Source organism: Phytophthora parasitica (genome assembly GCF_000247585.1).
Source record: "Phytophthora parasitica INRA-310 unplaced genomic scaffold supercont2.15, whole genome shotgun sequence".
In the NCBI taxonomy this organism is placed as follows: domain Eukaryota; phylum Oomycota; class Peronosporomycetes; order Peronosporales; family Peronosporaceae; genus Phytophthora; species Phytophthora nicotianae.
Window position 1 is genome coordinate 781,084 of NW_008649001.1, and position 14,857 is coordinate 795,940.

A 14,857-nucleotide genomic window follows, 5' to 3' on the forward strand; every position below is an offset into this window, starting at 1 on the left:
GTACACTCGTAGTATCGAGTGTGGGGACTGCCAGTCAGTCATTAATATGAAATTCGTAGGTGTTGCAGCACATCCGTGGCGCAGCCAATTGGAAGAACGCCCTGGAGCTGCTCGGGTTATTCCAGTTCCAGGCCAAATTCCAAAAACTAAAGTTCTCTAGTGTCGTCTCTAAAGTCCGGAACCGCTGCTGGCTCCACCTAAAACCATCGCCACTAGTTCTTGGTTCGGTGGGGCCGGTGGCCACCGGGCTGTTGTGTGCATTGCTGGGACACACAGCGTTTGTGTTTGCCCATCGAAAAGCCCGACATGTGGCGTGATCATACTGTATCCGACAGCGCCACGAATGCAATGCAAGTTGCATTGCAACCACTTACTGCGACTAAAACTATTAATTCCATGGCGCTGCAGATAGTTACTGCAAGACCATCAATTTCCCTCCTTGTCAAAAAGCCCTTGTAGAAACCTCGCGAGAACTTATAGCGACAGTCGCGGTTTTGGTATTACTCGGTGCAGACGAGCGTGCGCCACCGTGCGGAGCAGGGCGAAAATCCAGCCCCAAGCGACATCGATATCGCCAATATATTATCGGCCGGTAGTGCGATGCCGCCCGAATCGCCAGCCTGCTTTCCCCGAACACCGCAGTTTGTATTCGAGCATCGGCATCACGCATTTTCGCGAGCATCTGCGTGTGCTCGCAGGGCAAACGGAGCCATCACGAGCGGATCTGGTCTCCCCTTCCTCGTCGTCTGGTGCCGTACCTAGGTTTTACAGCTCGACTCTTACTTTTCATTGGCTAGAAAAGGCCGCCGTGTGGTTGTTGCACACTTAAAAAGGGGTAGGTGTGCCTATCCCTGCTGGCTCAAACCGCCCGAGTCAAATCGTAGAGCGTCCACTGCGGCGCTGAGCTTCCCCTCACGTAAGAACGAACGTGCTCTCTGTGTGCCTTTGCGAGCGACTCGCGGACATCGACAGGTAGGCTCTGAACCCCCTTGCGCCGGGTCATCAAGCGCGCCAACCGCCGTCTCCTGAAGCCAACCAGGACGTTCTGAGGGAACCTCTCCACCTTCTTCGACAGCCATGGAGGTCGGTGCCCCCGTGTGGGTCTTCGACCGTGAACTGTGGCACGAAGCGGTCGTTGCTACCCCCGTAGACGCGTCTTCGGGACTCGTGGAATGCGCCATCGAACCTGAGCCTAATGATGAGCACCTTGTGACCCCCGAGGGAGACAACGTCGTCCCCGATGCGCAGGACTTCCAGACGCCGCGTAAACGTCGTAATTCGCGACGCAACTCGATGCGTCGGACCGTTTCCATTCAATCGGAGCTCGTACTACCGCGTAACCAGGGAGAACACTATCACACAGTACAGGACTTGACCAAACTCGTGCATCTACACGAACCTGCGATTCTACAGGTGCTGAGGCGACGATTCTTCCATGGAGAGATTTACACCAGTACAGGACAAATCTTGGTGGCCATGAACCCGTTCAGACGTCTGTCATTATACTCCGACGACATTAAGGACCAGTACTATGATCTGGGTGGGAATGCTCAAGCTGACAAGAGTACAATAGCTCCGCACGTGTACTCCGTCGCAGATCAAGCATTCCGGACCATGTTGGTGCCGCGATCAGGCGACAAGAAGACAGATCAGACTATTCTTGTGAGCGGTGAGAGCGGCGCGGGTAAGACGGAGACGACCAAGCTCATCATGAATTACTTGGCCTACGTCTCCACCAAACGCACGCGACGTCCTATTCGAGCGAGCAATTGCGACCAGACGACTATTCACGACCGAGTACTGGAGTCCAATCCCATTCTGGAGGCATTTGGCAATGCCAGGACCACTAGGAATAACAATTCCAGTCGCTTCGGTAAGTTCATCAAGCTGGGATTTACCTCGTCAGGCGAAATGCTGGGCGCTTCGATCTCCACGTACCTGTTAGAGCGCGTGCGTCTCGTGTCACAGGGCAAAGGTGAACGCAACTACCACGTTTTCTACGAAATGTGTGGTGGTAGTTCTGCTTCGGAACGTCAGGAATTGGCACTGCTGGACGTGCAGGAATACGCGTATTTAAATCAGTCCGAGTGCTTCGAACGTCTGGACGGAGTGGATGATGCCGAGTCCTATCAGGTGACACGTCGAGCCATGTCTAGTATCGGCATGAGCACCGATGAACAGCTCAACGTGATGAAGATCGTCTCTGCGGTGCTGCATTTGGGTAATTTGTGCTTCACGACTGCTACACGCAATGGTGGCAAGGATGACGCCTCTGTGGTGGACATGGACGAATGTGGTGATAACGTCCGAGCCATTTGCGCGCTTCTTGGAGTGGAGGAGGACGTTCTACGCAGTACACTATGCACCAAGAAAATTAAGGCAGGTGCAGAGTTCATTACGACGCGCCTTCCTGTTGCACAGGCTCATTCGACGCGGGACTCAGTGGTCAAGACGCTGTACTCGAACCTATTTAACTGGCTTGTGGACCGCATTAACCGCAGTATCGAGTACAAGGAAGAAGCGGGGAGCAGTCAGTTTATCGGTGTAGTTGATATCTTCGGCTTCGAGATTTTTGAGCAGAATCGACTCGAGCAGTTGTGTATCAACTATGCCAATGAGAAGCTCCAGCAATTATTCGGACGATTCGTCTTCCGTATGGAGCAGGACCAGTACGTAGCAGAGGAAATCCCCTGGAAGTTCGTCGATTATCCGAACAACGATGTCTGTGTGGCGCTTGTGGAGAAACGACACACTGGTATCTTCGCTTTGTTGGACGAGCAGTGTCTGATTCCACGTGGTAACGACGAGAAGTTGGCCAACAAGTACTATGAGTTACTGGCCAACAAGCACGAGAGCTTCTCAGTGACCAAACTGCAGCGAGCCAAGGGTCAGTTCGTGATTCATCATTATGCCGGTAACGTCTGCTACATGACGGATGGCTTTTGCGACAAGAACAAAGATCATATGCACACTGAGGCTGTGGACCTCCTGCGCACGTCCAAGTTCTCGTTTGTGCGTGCTTGTTTCGAGAACAGCGTCAATGCTGGCAACTCTAGCCCAAGAAATGGTCGGACGGAGTCTCGCGGCAGCGATGGCAATCGTCGTCGCTCTGGCGGCATTATGTCGTCTACAGTCGTGGCGCAATTCAAGAGCCAACTCAGCTCGCTTCTGGATGTGTTGAATGCGACGGAACCTCACTTTATTCGCTGCATCAAGCCGAACGACCAGGCCAGCGCGTCACAATTTGAACGGAGGCGTCTTCTGGAGCAGCTACGCTGCAGTGGTGTACTGGAAGCAGTCAAGATCTCGCGAAGTGGCTACCCTGTGCGTTTTCCTCACGAAGTATTTATCAAAACGTACAGTTGCATCTTGTCCCAGGTACCAAGCGCACAGGGACAAGTGGAGAAAGAAGTGGCCCTGCAGATGGTGGACAAGTTGGCTGCAAAACTTCAAGTGCAGACAGATGCAAAGCACCCTCCATTCCAAGTGGGCAAGACGAAGGTCTTCTGCGTACTTGAAGCTCATCAGGCGTTGGAAGCTGCTCGCTCTAAGGCTCTGTACAAGTCTGTAATTACCTTGCAGCGATACTGTCTTGGTTACACGATGCGAGCGCGTTACCAACGCAAGCGTCGATCAAGTATTCGCATCCAAGCGATGTGGCGTTCCTGGTCGTGCTGGCATCGGTATCAACGCATTATTCGTCGCACACGCGCCGCTGTTAAACTCCAGTGCACAACTCGAGGGTTCTTGGCGAGGAAGCAACTCAAGCGCATCCACGCAGTCACTGTCATCCAGTCTTTCGTGCGTGGATGGCTTGTTCGACGCGAGTATTCTGCCAACACACTGAGCTTCGAACATGACGTGTCGTATGTGGGCTCACTGGACGAACGCAGCACTACGGCGAGCTCTATTTCCCTTTCTGAATCGATCTCAAAGGACCGTAAGAACACGACGATCTCGTTCCAGAGCTCCGTATCCACTAGTGACTACTCCGACACTGACGGAAGCATCATTATCAGAAGCAGTTCGCGTATTTCAAGGAAGAAGATGATTGAAGAGTACGAGCCGCCCACGCAAATCCAGAACGAGTACGAGATCGTTTGGGAGTGCGGTCTATTGGGTCTGTATTTTGAAAGCGACCCTGTCTCCGGTATGCCAATTGTGCGTCGAGTCCACGAGAGTTTGAGCAACTGCGCAGACATCTTCGAAGTCTCCAGAGGTGACGTTCTTCTTGCCGTGGGAAAGGTGAAGGTGAAAAAGGGAGATATCCGTCGCATCCTGACCCTATTGCAAGAAGTCCAGAAGCCTGTTCGTCTTCATTTCCTCCGCAATCCAACCGAGTCGTTCCGGCTTCGATCAGGATCTCTGGAGCTCTTGGGCGAAGAGGACTACGAAGTGTTGTGGAAAGAAGGAGTGCCTCTCGGTCTTGGCTTCCGTCCAGACCCAAGCACTGGCTACCCGTGCGTGTTGCAGTCGCAAGGTAACCAGCTTTTACCTGGCATGTTCAATGTGAGAGCAGGCGATCATCTGGTCTTCATCAACGAGTTTTCGACTCAAGGTGTTCGCTTCCAGAAGGTCATCGACATCTTGGAAAGTGGTCCTCGACCTGCAGTGTTGCGCTTCCGTCACACTGACCTGGTGGAAGACCCGCAACATCAACTTGATCAGACAAACCCGCTGAACAGCTCGGTGCTGTCGAACCCGCAAGACGATTCTCACTCGATGGGGATGTCACGCATGACGCGTCCGTCCCGTGTGAGTATGAACCCGAAGAACGATCACTCGCTGTATTACATCACGTGGAAAGAAGAGGACGGGCCGCTGGGTATCGTCGTCAAGCAGGAAAGCACGAGCTACTACCCTCGTGTGATCAACGTCAAGAGCGAGGGAGCTGTGACGCGCGAGTCGCAGAAGAACCGCGTGGAGATTGGCGATATTTTGCTGAGCATCAACAACAACAACATCAGCAAAATGGGCTTTGGGGCAGCCATGAAGCTGCTGCAAAAAGGCCCCAAGCCGCTTCTACTTATGTTCCAGCGTCCGCGTTCGTCTCTGTCAATGACGACAAGGAGCTGCAACTTGTAGTCCTCGTCCTCCCCGGTAGGTGTTAAATATGCAAATTTTGGGCCACACGGACAGCAAATGTCTGCAGATGAGGATGCAGTTTGGATAGAAGCTCCTGTGAGGACCCCGCTACGCCGTTCAACTTCGTAGTGGGAGTTTTCTTCAGTAGTCATCGTCTACATTGGCCGCCTTGAAGTATTTTGAATATTGGTTTTGTTATAAAGAAAAGTCGAGCTTTCATGTTACATTTCCATTGTTTGCATTGAACGAGAGTGTGTATGCAGTTAGAGTGTTGATCATTGCTCTGTAATGTAGAATTGAAAGTGGATTTTTAAATTCACCGTTAGCTATCAGAAAAAAAACTGTTCTACAGGGGAGAGAAGGTAAAGTTATGCTGTCGAAGCGCTTGCTTTACTCCTTCTTCTCCTGGCGGAGGTGGGCGAGGATGGCGTCGATGTCGTCGGAGTGGTCCGTGACGAAGTAGCGGCCCTCGCGCTCCACTATCTCGCCCTTCTCGTTGAAGAAGATGAGCGTGGGCACCGTCTTGACGCCAAACTTCTCGCACAACTCGATCTTGAGGTCGCGGCGAGCGTAGGGTAGCGCGATCCAGGGCATCTCCTCGTAATACTCTGTAAACTTGGCTTCTTCCTTGTCTGAAGACACGAAGACGATCTCGAAGTCATCGTGACCAGCCTCCTTGATGTCGTTGTAAACCACGTCTAGCAGCGGAGTGAACTTGCGGCAAGGCGGGCAGTAGTGGCCGCTGAAGTAAAGGCCGATGACCTTCTTGCCGGCCAGTGCCTGCGACGTGGGCACCACCTCGCCGCTCTTGAGCATCAGCTCGTTCTGAAGCAGGGCCTCCATTGCTGTCTGTGTGGGGTTAAATACGCGACGTGACTTGTGTGCGCTTGGACGAAGTTATTGGAATGAGGGCGTTGGCTGGTTTGAAAGGGGAAGGGCGGGTAGAGTGAAGCAAATTTGGCGGGACCTGATGAGATTGGACAAAATTGAGTGGGAGTTGGTGCTGACAAAGACATAAAACGATATGAGATTGGATAATAATCCTCACAGATCAAATAGAGAGTTGTGATTGGTTGAAACATGATTGCAAATCACTGGGTGATGACGCGATATGTAGACTACCGGTAGATTGAATCGCCTTGTCAAAATAAATCGATACCATTCATGTTTGCAACTTGCTTAATTCTTCACTACCGTCGCTGCAAACTGCGTTCCTACATGCTACTCATAACTCATCAAAAGTGGACGTCGCTGCGTCTTCTGCTCGATCTCGACTGCTGTTGTCTGCTGCATCTTCTCCTCTCTCTTGCCTCCTTCACCCTGCTCCATCTGAAGCCTCGCACACGGTTCCGTTGCCATGTCATAGCGGCAGGCTTCAATGAAGAGCTGCCACATCACTTAGCAGTAGTAGAACCCGCCGAACGGGCGTCCGAAACCGCAGCCACCGCCGTAGATGGAGTGTCCCCATCTGTTCCACCAACCGAGCGGATAGCGCCAGCCATAGCGGAACCCACCAAGGTACGGGTACGTGTAGCGCCAGCGGTACGTGATGCCGCCCGTCGGGATGAAGCCGCCTCCACCAGCAATGACCTGCTCCAATTGCTCTTTGGTCGATGGCACCGGTTCCTTGTCTCCGAGGAGCGTCACGCCGGGCGGGGCGTGGGCTTCGTCTGCGGGCGGGGCCGCGGGGGCATCATCGGCGTGAGCGACGCTTAGTATGGCGACTAGCACCACCAACATAAAGACGGCGAGACGCTTGATCATGGCGACTGCAGTTGTCGAGGCTTGGTAGTCTTGGATGTCTTCACAACTGCGCAAAAAGCCGAATGGCAATCACGATCTCGAATTTGCTGTGGGCCCAAGTAGCTTTCCTTCAAGAGGTTGCGACAACATTTTCACTGAGGCCGTTGGGGTGAATGAAGTCTGATCTTGGCCTACTACAATTTCCTGGGACCTGGTGAGTTGTCAGTGCGCTGCTTGAAAAATATACTGTCGTGCCGCTACTCCTCGTCGCAGACTTGGCATGACTTCAACACAGAAACCCACACCAATGGTAACAAATTGGTTTTGAGGAATTCATCACAAGTTCCACGAAATCCACGTGTCCAGTCACTACTGCTCTTTCATCAACTTCGGAACCCATCTCGTGGATCGGTTCATCCTTGAGTAAGAGCTCCAAACCACCACCAATGGAGCCCTCACGGTTATGATAACAAGTCAACTGACGCCCACTTCTCGCCGAAATCCTGAACGAGTGTCTTCCAGTTTAGTAAAGCTGCCGCGTCATTTTTTGTTTTTGTTTTGGTCGCTGTTCTGAATAACCACGCTAGTTGGCACAAGACCAGAAGGGAAGTAGTCAAGTGACACTTCACACTTTACCATGGTGTGTGAGTTCTCGCTGATTTCATTGCTCTGGTGCGCACCGTGCTTGTTTGGCGTCGCGAGTAAAGAGAAGCTAGTTAATAACGTCAATGTACCCGCTTCTCGCAGCGTACATACGTAGGTCGCACTGCATCCAGTCGCACGCAGTGAGAAGAGCTTCATAATCCACTGCTCTGGAGGGTATCACGAAGCTAGACGACCGCGAGCTGGTGGCGAGTAAAATTTGTCTGGCACATTTAGGTGTATCTGTAGCTCATGTATCTCCTTTCGCAGGGGTGATCTTGGCTGGTGCTGAGTGCAGACTTCAAATCTGTAGGCCATTCGCTTGGCAGGAGTTCGATTCTCCCTCGCTTGCGCCTTTTTCCTAAAACGTCTAAAGAATTGTATGGCTCCAGTTACAAAATTGTAAATGGAAACTTCAAAGTGAACCAGAGACAACATCTTTCTCCCATCGCGTGGTATGTCAAGGTGACATTGTCAACGGTTGACTCAACCCGAGGTCTTCGCGGCCAAAGTGCAGCACTGCGCGTTCTTCAATGATGAGAGTGCGGGTAATCAATAGCGGCATCCAAGCCTCTTGCTCGAGCCGTTTCCTTGGCGGGCTGCCATTGGCCAGCCACCACGTCAGACGCCGTCCACCGACTTTCGTGTGCATCAAACGGACGGCCGCGCAGTTCTCAATAGACTCGCGAGCGACTAGCAAGATCCCTCCCCTCACTTCCACGCCAAGAATGTCGCGCCAGCTCCAGCCTGAGCAGTTGTTGACGCCCGTGCCGTCCGACATTGCCATCAGCGACGCCATCGCGCCGTTGCCCATCACGGAAATCGCCCAAGCCGCCGGAATCGTAAGCTCTTTTAAAGATACTTTTTGGCCATAGCGGAGACGTTGGAGCTTGCTACTAACAGAGATATTGTGTATTACCATTATTTTACCGCAGCTACCCGAGGAGGTGGTGCCATACGGTTCTACGAAGGCCAAGATCTCTCTGGACGTGCGTGACCGCCTTAAGGGCCAGCCCAATGGCAACTACGTCGTGGTCACCGGTATCACCCCCACGCCTCTGGGCGAGGGCAAGAGCACCACCACGATCGGGTACGTTTGAAAGCCTTCAATTGCAGCCATCAAGAGGCTAACGAGAATAACGATGAATTTGTACCGCAAATCTTAATGCAGGCTGTGCCAGGCGCTGGGTGCCCACCTCAACAAGAAGGCATTCGCTTGCATCCGCCAGCCTTCGCAGGGTCCGACGTTCGGAGTCAAGGGAGGCGCAGCAGGTGGAGGCTACGCGCAGGTCATCCCTATGGATGAGTTCAACCTGTACGTTCAGTTCCTTTAATTGCAGGCGAATTGCCATACTGACATTAATTTTGGAATCTTTCGACTGCAGTCATCTAACGGGAGACATCCACGCTATCACTGCTGCCAACAACCTGGTACGTTTAGGAAATATTTACTGCATATGTGACTGTATATTGACTAGTATTGTCTGTGTAGTTGGCTGCTGCCATTGACACTCGCATGTTCCACGAGAACGCGCAGAGTGATAAAGCGCTGTTCCGCCGTCTCTGTCCGGCAGCTAAAGACGGCTCCCGTAAGTTCTCGCCCGTCATGCTCAAGCGTCTACAGAAGTTGGGTATTACCAAGGTGTCACCCGACGACCTCACGGACGAGGAAATCCACAAGTTCGCGCGTCTAGACATCAACCCCGACACGATCACTTGGCAACGTGTGCTGGATACATGCGACCGGTTCCTGCGTCAAGTGGTCGTGGGTGCTGGACCTGCCGAGAAGGGCCAAACCCGCACGACTGGCTTTGACATCACAGTAGCTAGTGAGATCATGGCTATCTTGGCACTTACCACAAGTCTGGCAGACATGCGCGAGCGTCTGGGACGTATTGTCATCGGTATGAGCCGCAGTGGCGAGCCAGTGACGGCTGACGACTTAGGTGTTGGCGGCGCTCTGGCTGTGCTTATGAAGGACGCTATTCTACCTACACTCATGCAGACGGTGGAAGGAACTCCCGTCTTCGTGCACGCAGGCCCGTTCGCTAACATCGCTCACGGTAACTCGTCCATTATCGCGGACCAGATTGCGTTGAAGCTAGCGGGTGAAGACGGTTTTGTGGTCACTGAATGCGGCTTTGGAGCTGATATTGGCATGGAAAAGTTCTTCAACATCAAGTGCCGTGCCAGTGGACTGACCCCGCAGTGTGTGGTGCTCGTCTCCACGGTCCGTGCGCTTAAGATGCACGGAGGCGGCCCCAATGTGGTCGCCGGCAAACCGGTAAGTTTCTGGGTCTTTTGACGCGATGCGTGCAATTGTTTCTTACATTTGTTATTCTGTTGTAGCTTGACCCCGTGTATGTCGAAGAGAACCTTGAAATGCTGGAGCGTGGTTGTGCCAATATGCAGCATCACATCCGCAACGCGTTGAAGTTCGGTGTGGCTGTCGTTGTGGCTGTGAACGTGTTCGCCACGGACTCGCCTCGTGAGGTGGAGCTTGTGAAGCAGAAGGCTCTGGAAGCTGGTGCCACTGCTGCTGTGGAGAGCACTCACTGGTCTGAAGGTGGCAAGGGAGCGAAGGAATTGAGTCGCGCTGTTGTTACTTCTTGCGAGAAGATGCGTGCACAGGGCAGCCCGTTCAAGTTCCTGTACCCGCTGGAATTCAGTATTGCCGAGAAGTTCGAAGTTATCTGCAGTACGTTGATGATTCTCACAGCTTGTCTTGACCATATAGCTAACCTGGTGGTGATTTTGCGATACAGAGGAGATTTACGGTGCTGACGGCGTCGAGTTCAGCGAAGAAGCTAAGAAGAAATTGGCGGTGTACTCGCAGCGAGGATACGGCAAGCTGCCTGTGTGCTGTGCCAAGACTCACCTGAGTTTGAGCACGGATCCGACCGCGAAAGGTGTGCCTACCGGTTTCTCGGTCACTGTGCGTGATATCCGCGCGTCTGTAGGTGCTGGCTTTGTCTACCTGCTCTGCGGTGACATGATGACAGTTCCCGGCCTCCCCACGCGCCCGGGCTTCTATGATGTTGACCTGGACACCGAGACTGGCAAGGTGATCGGTCTGTTCTAAGCAGATACATAACAACGATGCGATCTTGACTGAGACGACGAGCAAAGGGCGGCATGTCACGTTCATGTGCCCCCCTTTCCTCGCGTCAGCTATTGTTGCTAGAGCCAACCTGTTAACGGCTCGTAGAAGTCAGTCTTTTTTCCATCTCCTCTTGTGCTCGTTAAGTGCATATATTGTGTCTGACCCAGACAGCATTGAGTCTGGTCTAACTCGTCTCTGTTGGATCTGCAACTGCCTCCTGGGGTCTCCCTTCAGAGCGATTGTTGAGGAAGGTTTGCCAGTGGTAAAACTGCTGACCATGCACCAGAGTCATGAAATCCTCGCGCGCGATCATCTGGCGGAAGCGCTCATCGTCTAGCATGTCCAAGAAGGCCAGGCAGTGGGGGTACACGATGTACTTGGCGTACTGCGGTTGTTTCCAGTACTTGAGGTACTGCAGGTAGTTCATAAATGCGGGGTTCTCGAAGTACCGGTTGATGGCCAGGACTGGATAGAAGAGTTAGACAAAGAAACAAACAAGGAGATGGAGAAGGAAGACGTACAGTTGAGGTAGGCAGGGCTGGCCAGACACTGGATGAACTCCAGCTCCATCTGGAAGCGAATGTCATTCGACGGCACCTCCGCCATGGTTATTACTATTTTCACGAATATGGAAAACGAGAATCGGACTTTAGCGAAGCGATTTATACTCAGCAACTTTCCTTTTAATCTTGAATAAAAACTCGGCACCAGTCTCGTCCAGGTTTTATCAATCAGGTATTGTCCAGGTGTACGGGCAGGTATTGTCCAGGTAGAGTTTTTCCGGTTTAAATTACTTTCATTTCTTCTTTTGATTCCTAGCCACCAGTTGGGGACACGTGGCAGCACCGCCCCCTCCCTCTCCGCTCCACACGCACCGAGGATGGCCCGCACACACAAGACCACCCAGATCAAGGCAAAGATGCCAGAACAAGAGCGTGTGGCCGAGGAAGCGCGTCAGACCAACCTCGCTCTCTTGCGTGCTGCACGTACGCGCTCAGAGCGAACACTCGCCAGAGATATCATGGATACATCCTGCGCGGGTTCGACTGAAGTAACAGAGGACAGCGAAGCCCAAGATCGCGCGGAGGATGCAACAGAGGGCACATCAGATGAAGAAGGGGGTGATGGGGAAGCGCAGGTATGCGTGGACACACCGAGTGAAGCAAAGAAGACTACGGATGATGAAGAGGACGCTTCGGGTGAGGATGAAGAGGATGGCGAGGAGGAGCAGGTCGCATCGAACGAAAAGGGAGAGGACAAAGCGGAAGAAGCCGGTGTGGAAAAGGAAACAACGAGAACGCGTCGTCAAGGAAAGAAAAGAACCGTATCCGATGTCGATGAAGAAGAGCTGGTTCAGGCTCCTGCGTTTAAGGCTCAGCATGATTCGTGGTCCTCGCTGGAACAGCCTCTCAAGAAATACATGGAGACGACGCACCAAAACATTGTGGTGACAGAGGTGATCAATGTAGCTCGTAGCAATGCTGCTCTTCGGCGTCAAGTAAGGTACCAAGGGCTTACTGACTCAGAGTTGCCTCTCGTCCCTGCAAAGATGGAACCTTATCAGCGCAAGTTTATCTGTACGCATGAAGTGTACGCCCATAATCATCGGGTCTCCGAAGACATTAACAGGTTTTACCCAGGTATTCGCCAGGTTCCGGCGGACTCACCATTGATACCAGATATTGAGTTGCTGGTTGAAGCCGAAGCCGGGACAACAAGCGTGTACAACTACATTCGAGAGAACACAAATCACCGAGTTACCATGGATGATGTCCACAATCTACTTCGCCGGCTACTTAAGCAAAGTAAATGTTTGGTTTGATTACATGGCTTATCTTGTTCTTCCCCACTAACTTCGTCCGTATTGTGATCGTCGACAAGGACATGCGCGAAGTCGAGGTGTTTCTCAAGAAGCTTCCCAAAGATCGCGCGCTGTATTGCCACTTTCACGTGATCAAGTGGTTGCATGAGACGTTCAGAAAATCTAAGCCATAGGGTGTTTACGACGAGGATGTTTTAGCGCAGATGAAACACGCCATCACCAACATGACTTACTCCATAACCGAGGAGGACTATCAAATGCATCGTGAAGAGTTTAAGATCCTCGCTTGCCAAGATGATCGTACCAAACTGTGGGAGTATTTTGACAAGAACTGGGACGACTGCTGCGAGATATGGGTGATGACGTATCGAGTTGATCTGCCTCACTTTGGCAATCACATCAACAACCGCGTGGAGAGCCTATTTGGTAAGCTCAAACGGCAGCTTAAAGGTCACTTTACAATGCGAGCTAGCTTGAAAGTGCTTTGGACAACCAGCGACGCAAAGAGGAAGAGTATCGGTCTAAGGTCGAGATGCCTGGCGCCTTACGGGACGTGTCCTACTCAGAAGAAATGAATGTTGCGCTGGGGATAACAACACGTTAGGTGGCAGCAGCGATCAAGACTCAATACGACGTTGCTACGGATGCTGCCGTTGTTAACAACTACACGTTTAGCAACAATGGCACAACTGTCTCTGTCAGCGGTGGTGAACGTGAGTATCTTCTCAAGAAAGAGGGTTACTTGTGCGACAGTGGGTTTGCTCAGACCATGGAGCTTCCCTGCAGACACGCCAGGATGTACAAAATGAGCTCTGACAACCCATTCATTATCCCCTTCTCGACAATTGCGCCAACGTATGTCGACTTTGCGTTCAGGTATTGACCATATTTTCATCAGGTATGTGTGTTACAGGTAATTTGGTCAAAGCTGGCTCTCGCAACAGGAGTTGACAGAGGTGGCGGCGCCGTTTGTAGCTAAGATATACAAAGACCATTTACAAGCTGCTGATGGAAGGTTGAGTATAGCGAAGAAATACAGTCAGGCCCAGCAGGCACTTAGTCGCATTAGTGGCGAGCTTGCGAGGTTCGAAGACGATGCCTTCGCGAGTGCGATGTCGCAGTTGGATTAATGGTGGTACAATCTGAGGAATGGGTAACCCCCAGTAGAGCAATCTGACCCCGATCGTGACGATGACAACAGACACGATGATGACAACTCGGAAGGGGTGGTTTCTGGAAAAACAAAATACTGAGGCTAGCGATGCGAATGCGGTTACCAATGACGACTCCGATGACGCCCCGCCGACTCAGGTGGCTGGCCCCTCGAAGCGAGTAGCAGAGATGTCTACGACCGCAGCCCAACCGCCAAAATGCAAGCTAAATGGTAAAGTCAGAAGGGCCGGGCGACCTCATTTGAATCGTGCGGCGATGAAAGCGAAGGCGGCGTTAGCATTGAAAGAGTACAATAACGGGATGAAACTGCGCGCTGTTTTAAGAGATAACGACGTCTGCGATGTGGTGTCAACTCTGTGGATGGTCATGCGTGGGGTTCGCAATGTTGGGTCTTTCCTTACTACCTTTCCAGTCAAGAAGAATGGTGAGGGAAGGTCAATTCAGTGGCGCGTCGACATAGATTACGTACCAGATAGAGTGCGATTCCGACTTGTCGAATCGCTTGATGATTCGTTGGTTAAGTTGATGGGCGGATTGGCACTAAATGAAGAGATTGAGTTGGACAGTGACGGTGAACGAATGAGTAGCATTGAGAGTTACGTGGTGTCAATTGATAAAGTTGGTCAGTTCACATGAGAGCAACTAGAAGCTATGAAATCCTTGTGGGGGCTACAAGATACTTGTCGCAAGACTGTTCTTTGCTGTATCTGGCTGAATAGCACTGTAAAACCCGCTGTCAGTGATCCCGCTTCAGTCGTTATTATACTGGGAGAGATCCTGGAGTGCTGGCCGTATACACCGCTGGTTGGCTTCGGATTCGACCCGACGTATTCTAATCTCTTTTGCTTTCGAGATTCGGCTTGCTTAAACGATGATGCTATGCGCGCTTTTGCCGTTTGTCTCGCGGGACACAAGAACAATGTTACGGTCGTGATTCCGCACCCCGAAAACGCGAAGAGGCTACGATGGGATCCCAACCAAAGAAAACCAAGAGCCGTATCCCTGCAAGTACGCTTAAGAAAGTTGCTGAATGTGTAGCCTTGCACCCATTGGTGCTACTTCCTGTCAATTTTGGTGGTACACATTGTGGATGTCTCGTGGTTGTCCGAGACGCGAAGGTTGTCAAGATGTACGACAGCACGGGCGGTAAAATAAATCAAGAAACGGTTACAGAAGATGGCTGAAGAATTCCGCGCTGGACCTCTACACGACGATTCCTACGAAGCTTTGGAAGTGACGGAGCCGATGCAAACGGATAGTGATAGTTGCGGCGTGTTTGTGTGCCGTTT

At 52.0% G+C, this 14,857-nt stretch overlaps 8 protein-coding genes across 8 annotated transcripts in view; 5 read left to right on the forward strand and 3 right to left on the reverse strand.

The window, feature by feature from the left end:
• The first annotated feature begins 495 nt into the window (after positions 1 to 495).
• On the forward strand, positions 496 to 5,314 carry PPTG_08220 (hypothetical protein). The gene has a single exon (XM_008903162.1). It carries the CDS (start codon positions 1,078 to 1,080, stop codon positions 5,083 to 5,085), a length of 4,008 nt encoding a protein of 1,335 aa, XP_008901410.1. The 5' UTR covers positions 496 to 1,077; the 3' UTR covers positions 5,086 to 5,314.
• On the reverse strand, positions 5,296 to 6,011 carry PPTG_08221 (hypothetical protein). The gene has a single exon (XM_008903163.1). It carries the CDS (start codon positions 5,926 to 5,928, stop codon positions 5,476 to 5,478), a length of 453 nt encoding a protein of 150 aa, XP_008901411.1. The 5' UTR covers positions 5,929 to 6,011; the 3' UTR covers positions 5,296 to 5,475.
• Positions 6,012 to 6,157: 146 nt separating this feature from the next.
• Positions 6,158 to 7,054, reverse strand: PPTG_08222 (hypothetical protein). Its single transcript, XM_008903164.1, has one exon. The coding sequence runs from the start codon at positions 6,847 to 6,849 to the stop codon at positions 6,484 to 6,486; it is 366 nt and encodes a 121-aa protein (XP_008901412.1). The 5' UTR covers positions 6,850 to 7,054; the 3' UTR covers positions 6,158 to 6,483.
• A 951-nt stretch (positions 7,055 to 8,005) lies between these two features.
• PPTG_08223 (hypothetical protein) lies at positions 8,006 to 10,766 on the forward strand (the record flags this gene model as incomplete). The annotated part of the gene is made up of 7 exons (XM_008903165.1): positions 8,006 to 8,312; positions 8,406 to 8,560; positions 8,642 to 8,785; positions 8,856 to 8,901; positions 8,963 to 9,754; positions 9,820 to 10,168; positions 10,236 to 10,766. Coding segments are annotated over 7 exons (2,110 nt in total), but the record flags the coding sequence as incomplete, so codon positions are not given.
• PPTG_08224 (hypothetical protein) lies at positions 10,758 to 11,179 on the reverse strand (the record flags this gene model as incomplete). The annotated part of the gene is made up of 2 exons (XM_008903166.1): positions 10,758 to 11,038; positions 11,095 to 11,179. 2 exons carry the CDS (start codon positions 11,177 to 11,179, stop codon positions 10,758 to 10,760), a joined length of 366 nt encoding a protein of 121 aa, XP_008901414.1.
• Positions 11,180 to 11,453: 274 nt separating this feature from the next.
• On the forward strand, positions 11,454 to 13,525 carry PPTG_22343 (hypothetical protein; the record flags this gene model as incomplete). Its single annotated transcript, XM_008903383.1, has 6 exons — positions 11,454 to 12,389; positions 12,455 to 12,523; positions 12,599 to 12,805; positions 12,868 to 12,948; positions 13,000 to 13,250; positions 13,324 to 13,525. 6 exons carry the CDS (start codon positions 11,454 to 11,456, stop codon positions 13,523 to 13,525), a joined length of 1,746 nt encoding a protein of 581 aa, XP_008901631.1.
• Positions 13,526 to 13,551: 26 nt separating this feature from the next.
• Positions 13,552 to 14,204, forward strand: PPTG_08228 (hypothetical protein; the record flags this gene model as incomplete). The annotated part of the gene is made up of 1 exon (XM_008903167.1): positions 13,552 to 14,204. Exon 1 carries the CDS (start codon positions 13,587 to 13,589, stop codon positions 14,202 to 14,204), a length of 618 nt encoding a protein of 205 aa, XP_008901415.1. The 5' UTR covers positions 13,552 to 13,586.
• A 540-nt stretch (positions 14,205 to 14,744) lies between these two features.
• The window catches only part of PPTG_22344 (hypothetical protein), a gene marked incomplete at both ends in the record, with an annotated part of 801 nt that continues 688 nt past the window's right edge, over positions 14,745 to 14,857 (forward strand). The window contains one exon of the mRNA XM_008903384.1: positions 14,745 to 14,842. Within this exon, the coding sequence (XP_008901632.1) occupies positions 14,745 to 14,842 (98 nt within the window). The remainder of the gene's footprint in view (positions 14,843 to 14,857) is intronic.